This window comes from Ambystoma mexicanum, chromosome 6q, assembly GCF_040938575.1.
Source record: "Ambystoma mexicanum isolate Mex_15411 chromosome 6q, UKY_AmexF1_1, whole genome shotgun sequence".
In the NCBI taxonomy this organism is placed as follows: Eukaryota; Metazoa; Chordata; class Amphibia; order Caudata; family Ambystomatidae; genus Ambystoma; species Ambystoma mexicanum.
This window is the reverse complement of record NC_090937.1, coordinates 1,420,588,639-1,420,604,361: the sequence shown is the minus strand read 5'-3', so window position 1 is coordinate 1,420,604,361 and position 15,723 is coordinate 1,420,588,639. Positions and strand designations below refer to the sequence as shown.

Here is a 15,723-nt window from a genome sequence, read left to right as displayed (position 1 = left end):
CATCCAGGCCCATTCATATATCTTGCGTTTTGCAATTTGGGGTTGCGCAAGGAGCAGCTCCATCTTGATGTCTGCAGCAAGCATGATCTCCCTTACACCTTGGACCCATTTTAAAGTTACATCTGTGTGCGGATGTCTGTTTGATGTAGCAAATATTTCGTATGCTGGTTCCGGATTTGGCATCTGCATCTTTCGTATGAGCGCTAGAGATTTCCAAAGGACACTAGAGTATAATTCATCTAAAGCCAACTCGTGTCTAATGGCAATAATTGAAACGTGTTTTGGTAGCTGTAGCACTGTCTTCCAAAACATGCTTTCTAGCTTGGCCCAAATTTGATAGTCTAAGTTCCACCCAGCTTCTGCCCCGAAGGTGATGGCGGGTATTGCCTTTTGATAGTAAAATGTTCTGACAGGTATTAGTGAAAATTTGCCATAAAGATTGTGAATTCGACGACCTTGAAGTGCCAGCGTTTTCATACGTTGTGTGATATCCTGTACCCAGCCCCATTCTCGGATCGATTTATTTATCGTTATCCCAAGATATCGGATATCGTTGATTTCAGCAATTGGATTATCATCGATCTTCCACACAAATTTTTTATTTTTGGCGCCTTTGGCCGATCCAATTTGCATTATTTTAGTTTTATTTACATTTATTTTTAAGTCATTTGTAGTCATATATTGGTGTAGTTTAGTTAAGAGGCGTTGCAGTCCTATCTGGGTTGTGTCAACCAGAACGATGTCATCAGCATACGTTAAACAATTGATGTGCTGTCCATTTACTTTTGGTGGAAAACACTTTACATTTTTCAGTGCCAAAGGGATGTCCGCGATGTAAAGTTTAAATAGGCACGCAGCAATCGGGCAGCCTTGTTTCACGCCCCTATGTGTCATCACTGGGTCTGATAAATTTCCTTTTTCGTTTAGTCGGATCTGTATAGATGTCATCGTGTGTAGTGCTTTAATGGGCTGTAATAAGTTCTCTGGGCAGCCCCACGTGGTTAGCTTCAGCCATAGTTTTGTACGATTTATTGTATCGAATGCTTGATGCATATCGATAAAGGCCATGAATAATTTTGACCGTTTTTCTATGGAGTTCAATTTTAATATGGTTACCAGGGTCAGGTTGATTTCTGTGCCGACTCCCTTGGTGAAGCCGGTTTGACGGCAGTCATTGATATTCTTCAACTTAGCCCAAGCAGAGAGTTTCTTTTGTAGGAAGCCAGCAAACGCCTTTCCGATTGTATCGAGTAAAGCGATTGGGCGGTAGTTTGCCGGATCCGCCCGATTTCCCTTCTTAAAGATGGGTACTATAATCGCTGTAGTCCAAGAGGGCGGGATTTTTCTAAGATCAGCGATCTTTGCGAACAGGTTACTAATGAAGATCGCCCATTCTTGTTTGTTGGCTTTCAACATCATATTTGTGATGCCATCAGGACCCGCTGCACGAGAGTTGTTAAGCTTTAGTATGGCCGCAATGATATCTTCGATGTTCTCGTTACAGTCCCATTTGGCTTTAGTTTCTATTTGTGCTGGCATCGTTTGGTTGGTTTCAATCGCAAACACTTTGCTAAAGTGGCTTTTCCAGGCACTCTCAGCGACTCCACTAGCCATTGTGTCGGCTTGATTACGAGAAAATTTGTTCATGATTCGGCAAATTTCTCTGCAGTTGTTTGATTTTATAAGCTTCAACATGGCTTCACCGCGTTCTTGGTCGCGCATAAGGGCATAGGATTTCACCCAATTGCGGTATTTTTGTTTGCGTTTTTTTATCCTTGCATCAATACCCACCACTCCCTCTATTTTTAGTCTATGTATGTCTTTATGCAATTTCTTTTTTTCCTTCTTAACTTTGAGACTCCAATCGTGAGCGTGTATTTTGTCTGGTGGCATCTTCAAGAGAGAAATTTCTTTCCTGCATGGTAAGAGCGCACAATAGTTTAACGCTGTATCCTTGGACCATGTCAAGTTTTGGAAGTCTTTGTCCAGCTTTGTTATTTGTTTAGTGTTTATTCTTAGTCTATTTTGCCCATTATTTATCTCTAAGCTCTGGGTCATTTTCATTCCATCTGATTTTGAAGGGAGAGTCATAGTTAGAACTAGAGCATCATGGTCACTATTTATTGTCTCCAAAATTCTCATGTTCTTGATTTTATGCCATGAGTGCTTTGAGATCCAGAAATAATCCAAAATTTTTTTGTGGCCCATATTATTCCAGGTATATTTCGGTGGTGTGTCGCCCTCTACACGTCCATTTATCATTTCGCAATCTCGTGAATCCATTGCGAGTGACCATAGTGCACTTCTCGAATGTTGGCGTGACAGTTCTTTCCTGGTCTCTATGATGCAACATCTGTTTGAGTCAAACCAGGATGTGTTCATGTCGCCGCAAACAAGAATACAAATTTCACCATCTATTTGTTGATATTTATCTATGATCTTCGTTACGGAAGATATGAATTTTTTTGGGGTTATTTGAGCAGGATTCCAATATATGTTAATTAGCAGGATGTACTGGTTATTGGAGTTTTTCCCGTTTTGGTGTTGTAATAACGTACTTTGTACGAAGATATTTGGGTTGTCCGTTTCGAGAATTTCCCAAGCGGTTTCGATTTTGATCATGGTTATGAGTCCAGAAAACGGACGGCCCTGTGCATTTTTCTTTGCCGGATTTAACAGGGTCACGTATCCATCTTTCGTCGGTGTAGTCCTCATCCATGTTTCTTGTAGACAAATTGCTAAATTGTTGGTCAAATCGTCCGGGAAGTCAGCATACAAATGATGGAATCCTCGAGTGTTCCAGGAAATCAATGTTAGCGGGATTCCTTCCCAACTCTGGCATAGCTAATGATTAGTCCTTCCTGATTTCCAATTACTGGTCGACGATTGTGGTCGTGAAGCAGTCATTAGCTGCTGACGTAGCTCTTCACGGCGTTTAGCGTGGACAGACTCGTTCAAGGCTTTTTGTCTGTTTTCTGACTGGATGGAAGGGTTTTCAGTCTGCACTTCAGAGACTTCGAAGCCCAGAAACAAGAGTTCATCTTTTGCCGATAGAATTGTCTTGCGCACCGCCTGTGATTTTATATGGAGGTAGACTCTGTCTGCATACATCTCAGAGATGTACTCAACGATTTGGATGTCCTGAGAGGATACCGTTCTTAATGCTGGAACTGAGTGAAGAAGTCAAATGATATTTCCTCTATTTAGGTTAACCTCATTTTCGTCTACAAAAACATTTTCAATAAGAATTTTTGCTATCATGGCATTGTTCTCCTTGGGCGTTTTTTGTTCAATATGTTTTTGTACTATAAGTCTCTGGGCGGCCGTTTGTTTAGGGTTCAGAGTTTCCTTCATTACTAGGTTCCGCTCTTCGCTGACCGGGTGTTGTACTTGTTTTACTGCTTGACGAGGAGCTACTGATTTGCCCGTCAGTTGAACTTCAGCTGCTCTCGATTTCCCATATTCATGCACAGTCTCGTTTTTCCCAATCTTCGGGATAGCGAGCCAAGGATTTAATGTTGTCTTGCCAACCAGTTTGGCCTCGCCTTCCATTTTGTTTTGAACGATTATAGTGTCAAGATATTCCTGACCGCTTGGCTTTTCCTCGTTCTCGTCGTAATATGTAGAGAGGTTGCATAAGTCATCAGATGACGACTCTGAGTGGTCAGATTCGACATCCGAGTCTATTCTTTGACGTTTTTTAGAATTGTTTTTTAGAGGTGTAGTCGGTTTAGATCCCACCAGTTTCATTTCTTTTGTGGTTCTTGGTTTTGCTGGCTCGTCTTTTTTACCTCTTTCAAAGAGTCCCAGTTTAACAGGTGTAGTCAAGTTTCTTATAAACTTCTTTGATTTACTGGTTTGCTTGTTTACTGTGCAATGCTTCTTTTTTTCTTTATGTTTCTTATTAGTAGGACCACAGCTGGTCCCTTGTAGATTCTGCATGAGGATCTTAGTCGTCAGCGTTTTAGCAGGCCCATTGAAAATTCCAAATGATGTTTTGGCTGATAAGCACTGAGCAGCATCTGGTGAATGAGGTATTTCGGTTGTTTCAAGAAGCTGTTTGCTTACTATTTTTACTACATTATCAGTTGAATCAGGGACAAGTACTGCATTTAAGGTGCTATGGAGTTGTTTAGCAGTTATGACGGAAGTGGACTCGCTCGACATGACGGCACTCTGGACTGCAGGAGTCGCCATCACCTCAGGGATCTTGATGCCCTTTCCACAATTTAGCTGGCATCCCCCGTCACTCAAGGTGAAAGCCACAACCGCTTCGGGCGATTTTTGTTTGGAATTCGCTTTTTTAGATTCCATAGTACTAAATTCAATCAAACTAGCTTGCTTTACGCTCTTAGTTTCCATCAGGTGGTTCGTACATGCAGTTAGTGTATCCATCATTGTTTTCCTTTCCGCAGTGTCTTTTCCTGTGATTTCATTCAGTCTGTTATGCCACAATTTAGAGGTTTCTGCTTCTTTATCCAGACGATCTTGCAGCATTAAATTCATGGTTTCTAGTTTTGTGAGCTTGTTGTTAAGCTGGACCATGTATGCACCATTGTTTTGGACTGCTTCGTGGAGATTCTCATATAGTTTTGTGAATGGAATTAATGCTAGTGAGGTTGCTGCGAGGACATTATTGTGTATCTGTATCGCTGCAGCAGCTGACAGATTTGATTTCGAAAACGAAGGGGCCTCCTTGTGGTGATGAGCTGAGTTGTTTTCATCGAGCAGTAAGCTCGAGTCAGGAATGCCTTGAACTCCGTGATCCACAGTCCCTTTCCACGACTTCGAAGCTGCATTCGTATGTTGTTGTGTATTTGGAGTGGAGCAGTACGAGGAGATCCTAGCTGCCGAAGAATTTATAGGACGATTCAAGTGGAGAGTGTTTGCTTGATTGGTGGTGTTTTGATTCCGCGGAAACGGATTCTCACCACAGTTAGCATCGCCGTTTTTGTTCAGCGTTTGGTCATCTGAACACTGTCGGGCTGTAATATTCGAAACTGTGTTCTGATGGTCATATGTCCCTTCATCCATCGAGGATTTGACATTTGTGGAGCACACTATTTTTATTTTTTTATTTTTATCGGTTATGAAGCTCTCCGACAGGCGCTCCTTCATTTTTTCAAAGTCGGCTTTTAGGCGTTCAGTCAGCCTAGCTTCACGACCAGCCAAGTCCACTCCAAAAGTGTTTAGCTTTGGAATACTGGTCTCCGCTAGTACCAATTTGGAGTTTGGTCTTGACGACGTGTTTTGTATTAGGCTGCCAGAGACACCCTTTCCTCTCTCTGGTTTTAGTTTATTTGTTTCCAACAGGGGCTCTTGATTTAGATTGAGTGTACTTATCACTTGCGGCATTTTAGGCATTTGCTCTTGAGCCCGATTTGCATCACGTGTGGTGGATGTAAGATGTGCAGGGTTGGTCACGCTAGAGCTGGCATCATGGACATTACAGGGAAAAGTGAATTTGACCAGGCCTGAGTCGCTCTGGTTTGCAGGTACTTCTATTTCTAGTAACTCGATGTCAGTTACATCAAACGGCGACTGGAAGGCCGTTATGTTCACTTCAATCACGTCTGTGGCGCTTTCCCTGTTGTTCTCCAAGTTCCAAAGCGCCCGGCCGTCGATCGTTGTCTTTGCGATATCTCCAAGCTCAGCTTCCACGGCTGCCACACGGGGCAAGACCTCCGCCTCAACCAGCGAAGCGCCAGCGACGGCGTCCGCTAGAGAACCAAGTGGATGCTCATTTCTTATCCATGGACGTTTAAGGGACATTTCAATTTCATCGGCTGGTCTGGTGTCTATTTTTAAAATCTTTAGTCTCTCTGACACAATGTGTACTAAAGTTTTTGGTTGTTCACATATTGGGTGCAGTACTGATGTATTACAGGCTTTCTGGTTTAACACATAAGATGGATTACATGACAATGTTTGTCTTTCCACATGCTCATCGAGCGCTCCTCTTGTCCAATCATATCCATCAAGCGACCCTGTTTGGTCATGTACCCCCCCAAGCACACATGATGACCTCGTGTTAACATTATAATCTCGCATTTGTAATGAATGCTTTAGTTTGGCACGTGTTTGTGGGCCCTGGTCGGTCATTTAGAGGACTTACCTCTCCCCTCTCAGTTTCGCCGAGGACTGCCTCCCACACGACTCTTGGCAATGTTGTGTGCTTGATTGTATCGTCCCCGCTCGCCAAACAGCAGCACAACAGCCGTCGCCCTCTACTCCTTCCGGGCTCAGCGCCGCAAGGGTGACAGTGAATGCGTTTTCAGGCTGATTTGGGTCACGTGACTCCTCACGTGATCAGAAACAAGGCTCCGCCCCCTCCTGGGAACGAAGCAACACGCTGCGAGAGTCTTGAGCAGCTAGATGTGGGGAATTCACCGTGCAGCCTCACGTTCAAAATGCTCAGATGAGCAAAAGCACCTCAGCACAGGCAACGCGGTGTGTAATAGTGCATCATATGGAGCTAACGGTCATGGGGGCATAAGCAGGGGAGGCGTGGTCACGATATGTACATACAGCTTTCAGAAGCTGTACAATAATAATAGCAAAAGCACACACGTGTGCAACACAAAATGCGCCTGTCACCCCTCACCCCCAAACTTCCCTCTCCTTTCCTTCCCCAACCTCTCCCCCTGCAGCCAGACTGCAAAGAAAGAACCAGTTGGTGATCCAAAGGGGCAAGGTAGGATGTTAGCACCAGGGTGCTAAAAAGGCCCAGGTGTGAACATTCTAGAACAAGAAAGGAAAGGAAGCGGGGGATTCCAAGAGAAGACAGGGCACACACATATGTAGATTTTGTCGGTGCCAGCCGGCTGGCAGGGATACAAACTTGCACCAATTGAATGACCTGAGGTCACAGAGCGTGAATAAGGAGACCCTCCCAGCAAGGGTCTCCAGTTCGCCCAGCTCTCCTCACAGAGTGCAGAGGAGCCTGCCTTTCTGTGAATGCAGAAGACTCCTCTTTTTTTCACCCAACCCACCCACTCGGAAAAGAGGAAAAAGAAACAAGAGACAGACACAAAAAGAAGAACAGGACAACAACATTGTCTCACAGTCATGAAATAAGAAGGCGGCACGGGCCAGGGGGACATCCGCTGGCCCACGTGCCCAAAAGGGCTTTTTCATGTTCTTATACAAATTTTATGAATACAATTTCTTTATTGTGATATAGGTAACTGTGCAATAAAAACCATTATATTTTTTATTATTGCCAACACTAATCCCCGTGTGTCAGTAGTCCTTGGGTAACAAACCAGCCATGCTGAGCTAAGGAAGGGTAATAGCAGTAGGACCGGAGGGATCATAGCTGCTCCTCAGTTTATGCAGTACAGCCTTCCACCCGCTGCTCTGGATCACGCAGCACAAACAGAGCAGCCTCAGCAGCGTCCCTTGCAGTACAGATCCAGCACATCTCCGAAAGATTTTCCAGCAACACAGCTCCAGCTCCAGATATGGAACATAAATGCAATTATGACTCATTTACACTTTTGTTTCGCACTTCTGAAAAATTGTGCGTAGGGAATATGTCTTCACCAAAGTGCAAATGTAGTAGGTTTCCTCTGGGCAATTTACACCAAGGAGGAAAATTACCACCTTTGTATTTTAAGCTGTGAATCAAAAGGTGTTATTCAGAAGCGTTGACAACCATTTCTCCATAAAAGCAACCCAATATATTAAATGCTCCATAAAAGAAACCCACTGTATTGCTTTCGATGCTGTAGGCATTTCGAAGAGACATACATTATCATATATTGTGTTGCAGTACTCTAGGCCTGTGTTAGCTGCACTTAGCTAGTACTACTGTTCAACACTGATGAGTCAATTTGTCAGCCAGCGTGTATCTTAAATTTATCTATTTAACTCGAGATCTGTATGTGTCTCAATTAAATGGGTATCTATGGTGTCAATTGTCAAGCATAATGCAGACATTTGTTGGGGGAGCTGCCTCAATGTGGATTGTACATCTGAATCCTGGGCCCCTTGTATCCACCCCTCTTCCTCCTCAATCAGGGTGGCATTAATGTGCAGGGACATTACTTGTGCTCCAGTGGCTGGTGTTGATATGGTGGAAAGATACAGCAGTAAGGATCTCCTCACTAGAGCAATTCAGAGTAGGGCACAATTACTTGTTTACAGCCACCTCCACCCTACAACATTTCCAGTATATGAAAAAAGACCAGTTAAAAATTGCGGGAGCAATGTGTATGAGAATAACAAACAGCAGTCAGGGCCTCAATGACGATGTCCATGCAGATAAAACAGCAGGTAGGATTGAGCCTCTCTGTGTGTGGCAAAGGCTTGCAAGGGGAAACACATCCAGCATAGTCATGTTTAATATTCAATCAAGAAGTGAGCCTTCATACTAGGGTTTTCAGAGCAAGTGTTGAAGGAGATAAAAACCCTACTCTTCAAAGAACATCTTGGCAATTGCTGATCGTTCCACTCAAACCCGAATGTTGCCATATGAGCCCACTCTTTCGTCTGCTCTCTGTATCCACCCTAGCTCTGCTGCTACTCCTGCATCAGTACTTGTAATCCACTGGGTGTGTTTCTTATGTACAGCTCACTACTGCTTTCCATCTAGCTTTGCACTTTAAAATGTTATTTGCATACATGTATGCATACATGCAAAAAGCATGTTACCAAATGTAGCTGTGACCTTGCCATTGTAAAACATCACAAGAAGTGGTAGCTGCAGTTTGAGTGAAAACATCAATCCAATATGGATGACAAATTATTTGTTAGCCCTCTTGCAATTGTTATAGTAACTGGACCTGTGGGAGCAATGCGTGGTCCTGACTTCTCAAGCTCCAGACTGGAGTAGCAATGAAAGACTTACTGCTGGGTTCTCTGCACGGTTCCTCTGCTGTGCTCCTTTGATCTGAATGCACATTCTCCTGCTCCTTGTTGTGTGTATCCCTGCAGCCAGTTTCCCCATCATTGACCGCACTGTGTTCTTTAATGCGTCCATACTGTGCCCCCTCCAAGCAGACCAGCATTGGCAGCATATTAATGGGGAATCCACAAGTACGAAAGTTACATTACAGTGATGTGCAGCTTGTATGTCCAATACAGACCTCCAGCTACTAAGACACTGTCAGCAATATATATTCCAATATATTCAGGTGATTTGGATGAATGCTTATTTTGTATCCATATTGCAAGTTGTACACTGTGGCTTGAGGGTTAAAAGAGTCTGCAATTCATCTAGGTAATCTGTGGCTTCTGTGATGTGATTTAAATTACTGAGGATATCCGTGGTTGTGATTCTCTTGAATGTCTACTTCTTGTCCTCTCCTGTTCGCTTAGATGCTATGTACTGTGTCTCACGTTCAAATCTTTCCTGTTTGGATTTCCAAGGGAGTCATCACCCTTTCACAAGTTCTGGCTAGTTTAGAACTTGACGCTTAAAGAGAGGCAAAGTGGAAACATCAAGCTCCATTTTCACAATAAAAGTAAAGTGTCATTTGTCCCCAATGACACAAACAAAATGTATTTGTTTCTGAATTTCCAAATTGAAGATAATGCCCCATGTAAAGGACTTTAGTGTGCTACCTGACTTTTTGCAATACCCTTGCTACGGCAATTTGCTACTAGAGAGGTACCCCAAATTAGCTTACCGACCGTTAGTTCTCATTATGATAACTTTGGTGGAGCTCAAGATGTTACTCCACCAATGATGCTTGGCTACAGTGAATGAAGAAGCACAGTAGAATCCAGTCATTAAGTAAAGAATTTAGCATCTGGACAAGGAAGATTACCTATTCTATGAAGTAAGAATATATGGAAGCCTACAATGTTTGAATAAAAGCCTGCATGTAACATATAGGATAAAGTACCCCCTACTGTACTTGTAAGACTTTTGCAAGTCACTGAGGAGTGCAAACTTGTTCTTCTATTGGGTCACGGAACTCCGAGGTGACTTACGCATAGCAGGGGGTATTTTATTCCTTACAATACAAGGCCATACAGTGTCATCTGCTTTACTACCTGGTCTCTTGCTTACTCCAATGTAAAAGATCTTCCATTTGCTGTTCCATATAATTAATGAAGATGTTTGCATTTTAAAAAGCTTACATGAAGCTTGTAATTTGATGCAGAAAAATAGAATAAGCAAATCAATAAAATATGTTTTTTAAAAATGTAATTTTGTATTTTAAATAAGTAAAAACATGCTGATTCTTTCTAGCGTGGTAAACTCTACAATTGAACAAATTAAACAATCTACCATAAACAGTTACTTGCAAATTACTGTCTTTGTGTCATAGAAACTATTTTACAAGCACGGAATTTGAAAAGCGTGTCACGGATTTAAGTGCAGCAGTGGCACCTGGAGTTCTGCTCTGTGCTAGCTTAAGCAGAAGGCATTGTGACGTCACAAGAGAAGCACAATAACTGATTAAAGAGCAGTTGTGATGTCATTTTATTATTTCAGGTCAGTTGTGAGGTCACAACTACCCTGTAACAAGAACATTATTTCCAGGCTTCCATATGGATACTGCAGGCTGCCATGTAGTATATTCGTTTTACAGTTCAACTACAATGACAACACTATGCTTATTACGCTACAGTTGATTCATGGTGTCAATACCTGCTGCTAAAACGCAGCTCTCAGCAGAATTCCACCGTAACTAAATTAAATGGAAGCTGGGAGTTAAGGGGAAAAAGAATGGAGCTGAAGAAAGTCTTCTTGTGTTGCAAGCATTTAAGGATAGAACATCGTCAAAGGGTTCTCACAGCAACATTGTGGATACTGATTGCAAAGCAACTCTTTGAAACTAAAAGCAAACTCCAAACCCCCACACAATATTGAATGGATTTCGCTGAGAAACCCCCAACTCAAACAGTACCTCTCGGAGATCATTACTGCTCGTCAAACGAAACTTCTGACCAGCTAATCGATGTGCTTCCTTTTCCAGCTCTTTCAAACGTAGCTGAAAAATGGGGTAAAAGGCTAATTAAAGGTACTTTCCCACTTTCATTATGATTGATAATTGAAATGTAATTTGTATTGAAAAAACCTGTGCTGCAGTACAGTAAGTAGCCATTTACATATATTGTCTGAAAACCAATGCAAGTCACCCTATCTTTGAACATGTGCTATGTCCAGATTACTTACTGGTAATCATGCTGCACTGAGTCTTGCTCTTCTTTGTCCAAGTCCTTACACTATGAGGCATCCTGCCTCAGTGAAAGGCACCGGTTGGAAATTCTAGAAATATGTGGTGGTTGCCCTATGGCCACTCCCATAATGGGGTGGGGTTTAAGACCGGATCAGTGAACAAACCATCCAATATCAAGGCAGTAATGCAAAGTAATATCCACCCGGGGAAGGCAGGGCTGGATGTAGGATTGGGACGAGTTCTAGAAAGATTCAGTGTAATGTGAGAACCAGTGAGTAATCTGGGCATTACCCCATCCTCCTGCTTCTTAGTGCAACATTTCACCGTATGATATCTTGGAAGCAGCACTCGACAAATTACTTATAAATAAGAATAACAATTTTACAGTGTGCACATGGCACCTTTATTTGCATAACTATATCGAATCATGAACACAAGCTAAGACAGAAGATCATCAAGTAACTTATAGTAGGAAATACAGGTTTCCTGGGAGAACCAGGTCACTGCCATGCAAATGGCATTCATGGGGAATCCCTTGATGAAGGGCCAAGATTACGTTATCACCCTACCACAGCATTGCAGGACTCTTCCTGTCATGGATTCGTTCATGTCCTGTGTTATGGAGAATTCTCAGAAATGTGCTAATTCCTCTCTACCTTAGAGATCCCCAGCTCTTTTGCTGAACTTTTGGACTCTGTACTTTTTAAATTCTGTTTGTTTTCTGTGTTTATTTCTTTTGTTTATGGGGTTTTAGATAACTCCATAGGCACGTTTTCATGTGTGTTACACAGCACCTTCAGTGCAGTGACACAGGGATGTCTTTTAGACTTCCCAAAGGTTTAAATGCCTTCTCTGGGATAAACTACTGTTTCCCAGAGAATGCAAAGTGAAATTGACTTTACTAGACTTTCCAAATGTATAGACCCAGCACACACCATCTTACAATGTAGTTTTGGAGGGGTTACATAGTATCCCAAGTGTCTTACTACTCATGTAGCAGTCAAATGCTACCCTTTCCTATTGAAAAGGCTGGTGACAGTGGTTTTACAATGAACTACCATGACTTTTCCCGACCGCGAACAACGGTAGCTAAAAATCACGGGAGCCATGTTTTTCAAGATGGCGCCTTAAGCCCCTTTGTTTAAACAGGGACTGGTCTTCTTTTTTCGCCATTTCTTTTTGGAAAGGCCCTTCTAGTGTTTGTCTCTGTGTGCCAAACCAGGTTTGGTCCCTTTGTTCGTATGCCTTTGGCGGGCTTCAGGACTGAAGACCGCCTCTGGTGTCTGAGTGTCTGGGGTGGGCAGGAAGTGAGGGAGGTGCCCGAAACTCCCTGTGCTTAGTCTCCTAGGAGACTCAAATGCACTCTGGCATGATTGTCTGGCTGACTGTCCAGCAAGGACAGCCACCCTCTTGGGCGAGTGACAGCTAGGCTGGAATGAAAGGGAAAGAACTGTTTAAAAGGGGAGTCTCTTGGACTGGAAAGCATAGTCGACCACTGGAACGAAAGAACCGAAGACGAGCTGGAAGAGGATGGCTGCTGCAACTCCTGGACAGTTGGTTTGCCTGGTGAAGTCCTGCTGCAGGTCTAAATTGCCGAACTCCATTCGACAGAGAATCTCCTTCAAGGATGGCTTCTTCCTTTGAGTTGGTGGGACCAATCAACTCATAAAACACCTGGATACCATTCTCAAGGCTGGGTAGGATTAACCAGGGAGAGGGACACCAGTTTGTGTTCTTGAATCTACAGCTACTGGAACTGAAGTGACTCCATCTTGTTTGCTTTCTTCAACGATCCCGTGCCGTGCAGGAGGTTCCCGACGTCCTCCCTCTTGTCCCCACAACTGAGGCTCAGGAACAGTGAGATCTTCAGGAACTGCCAGGAACCAACGACCTCAGCTGCATTTGTTTCTTCATACAAAGATACTGTGCCAACCCGATTGAGAGAACACCACTCTAGCGGTGAAAGTTTGTGAAACTTTCCCAACTTTCCCAACTCTCCATTGGCTCCCAGCAGATGCAAGGATTAAATTCAAAACCCTCTGCATTGTCCACAAGGCTTTCTGGGGCCTGGGTCCAAAATACCTTGAGCTATCCCTCCGCAAATACCTCCCCTCTCGAGCTCTTCGCTCCTCTGCCTCCAACTCCCTAAGGGTCAGTCGTTTTTCAAAAAAAACAGCTGGGGGTAGATCTCTGTCTTCGGCTGGGGCCTCCCTCTGAAACAGCCTCCCTGCCACTCTAAAACTTGAGGAGCACCATCTCCGGTTCCGGAAGCACCTCAAGACCTTCCTTTTTTCTTCTGCCTTCGCTCCCCCTGTTCCCTGCTGATCTGTTCTCTCTGGGCACCGTGCACCTGGCCACCCTCTGTCCTCCGGGCCCAGGTACGTGCTCACCCTGCGACTCTCCTGCACTGCCTCCGGGCCACCCCTTGCACTGTGGTCTGTATCTGTACCCATACAGCCCCTCCTTTTTCTTCCTGCACTTATCAGACCTACCCTGTCTGCTGCCTTAAACCTAGCACTTGCAAATTGCTGGCTGCATTACCACTGTTTGTTGCCTATATAATTTATCATTATTTATCTGTTTCTCCTTTGCTTCACACTTTCCACTTCTCCCCCTTCCATGTACTTTTCCTCTCCCCCCTCTCCCATGCACTTGCACGTTCTCAATGTCACTGGGCCTAGTAAGATCGCTGTTTTGTTCCCCCCTTGTTCCCCTCCCTTGCCTTGTCGCGCTCTGAAACACTTGTGTACGAACGCGATAGAAATAAAATATCAATATCAATAACTTGCAGGCCCAATCAGCTGGTGACCCCACAAATGTTCCTTTTTCGCCTTAACAACTTCTAAGAACTCTTGCAAAGACTTTACCGTTTGATACCAGAACTGCTCTTTCCTATCCAGAACACTAGACCATTGACCTCGGCACAGGCCTATTGACTTGGATTGAACTCTTCTGGTGAACTGAAACTATTTGCACTGTTTCAGAAATATATGTAATCTATTCTACTTACCTTGTTCCTTTTGCTCACTTCTAAGTAACTGAACTGCTATTTTGCTCCTATTTCAGGGGAGCTCAAACTGTCTCAAAATCTTAGAGTTTCGTATTGAAGTGTATTTGTTTATAATATTAAGTTGCATCCATCTAGTGAAATGTTTTCCAAATGATTGTGTAATAAATTAATAAGTGTTTTACCAAGAAACCTTGAATATAAGTGTCTACTTGAACCACTGTGATTGAAAGACCTCTGTGTAATTGCTTGTACTGCTCACCTTCATTCTTGAGATAAGCCTGGCTGCTCAGCTCGCTGCCAAAAACTGTGTGGTACAGACTTATACCAAAGGTTGGTTTGACTTGCACCTGTAGTCCTAATTGTATGTGGTGGTCCCAGAGGGTACTGCATGCAATTCGGCCTAACATCCTGGTAGGCCAAGTCTATGGTGGACCTGATCCATCTGCTCAGTGTTGCACTGGATGGCTTATTCCCCACTTAACACAGAGCCATGGAAACCAAAAGAGAATTCCCTTGGTGGAGATAAAGCTGTGTGGTCAGGATAGACTATGGTATCATACAAAAACACTTATACAAACAAAAGATAGTTTCTAGCAATACTAGTTTACTGTTTCCATTTAATGTGTATGCTACCAATGTCCCTAGGTGGAAGAACACCCTATCCGTATAGGGTGTCACTGTCCCTGGGCTGAAGCTGATGCGCCGCCTATCTAATAGGAAAGATGAAGGAAAAAAGACTGTTCCTGCATCTACAATGTATACAGTTACAGCATTTACAAACAGATAAAATGTTGAACCAAGTCTATATAGCTTACATGGACATTTCCTGGAGGAAGTATTTCCTTGTGGCACAGGGCCGTATTGTTGCTTTATTCACCTCCAAAGGAGTGTGTGCATGTTGTATAGATCAGGTGGTAATGTATGGTTCAACACAGGTTTGTAAAAATCAATTAAGATAGGTAAAAATGTAATGATTAAATATAGATCTTACAGGACCTGTAATTTATTTTACACTAGGTAACCTGTATTTTGTATTTTTGCTTTGCACCAGATAGGTCTGGTGGAAGACTCCAATCAAGAGGAGAAAAATCGGTACTCTCGACAAAAAGGTTTTCAATGAGATCACGTATCCCGTATTTCCTTTAGGGATATCATGCATTGAGATGGTCAACCGGTTTCTATGACATGGTGATTCTGGTCATCTTCTTCACGACCTGTCGTTTGGGTACGTTTTATCGGATCGCCTTATCCATCAGATATGGTGGTGCCTCCACATCCAACCTCAAGCCCAAAGGTGATGCAAATCCATCTGGGCTACTGCAAGACCTGTTCTCTAATCTTGACTCTAACCTTCCTTCTGTCCTCATTTTCCTTGATCTATCCTCTGCTTTGGACACGGTCAACCACGCCATCTTGCTCAATTGCCTCTGCGACAACCTTGGTATCTCTGGTCATGCCCTTTCCTGGTTGACCTCCTTTCTCCCTGATCGACTATCCCAGGTCCAACTTGGGTCTTTCCTCTGTTCTATCTCTCTTTCTACTTGTGGTGTTCCCCAGGGGTATAACCTCTCTCCCCGG

General features: G+C 43.4%; 1 protein-coding gene across 1 annotated transcript in view; it reads right to left on the bottom strand.

Annotated features, from left to right (window-relative positions):
* Window positions 1-15,723, bottom strand: part of POLN (DNA polymerase nu) — a 1,535,958-nt gene that overhangs the window by 1,063,742 nt on the left and 456,493 nt on the right. Inside the window, exon 8 of the mRNA XM_069630227.1 lies at window positions 10,863-10,946. Within this exon, the coding sequence (XP_069486328.1) occupies window positions 10,863-10,946 (84 nt within the window). The remainder of the gene's footprint in view (window positions 1-10,862; window positions 10,947-15,723) is intronic.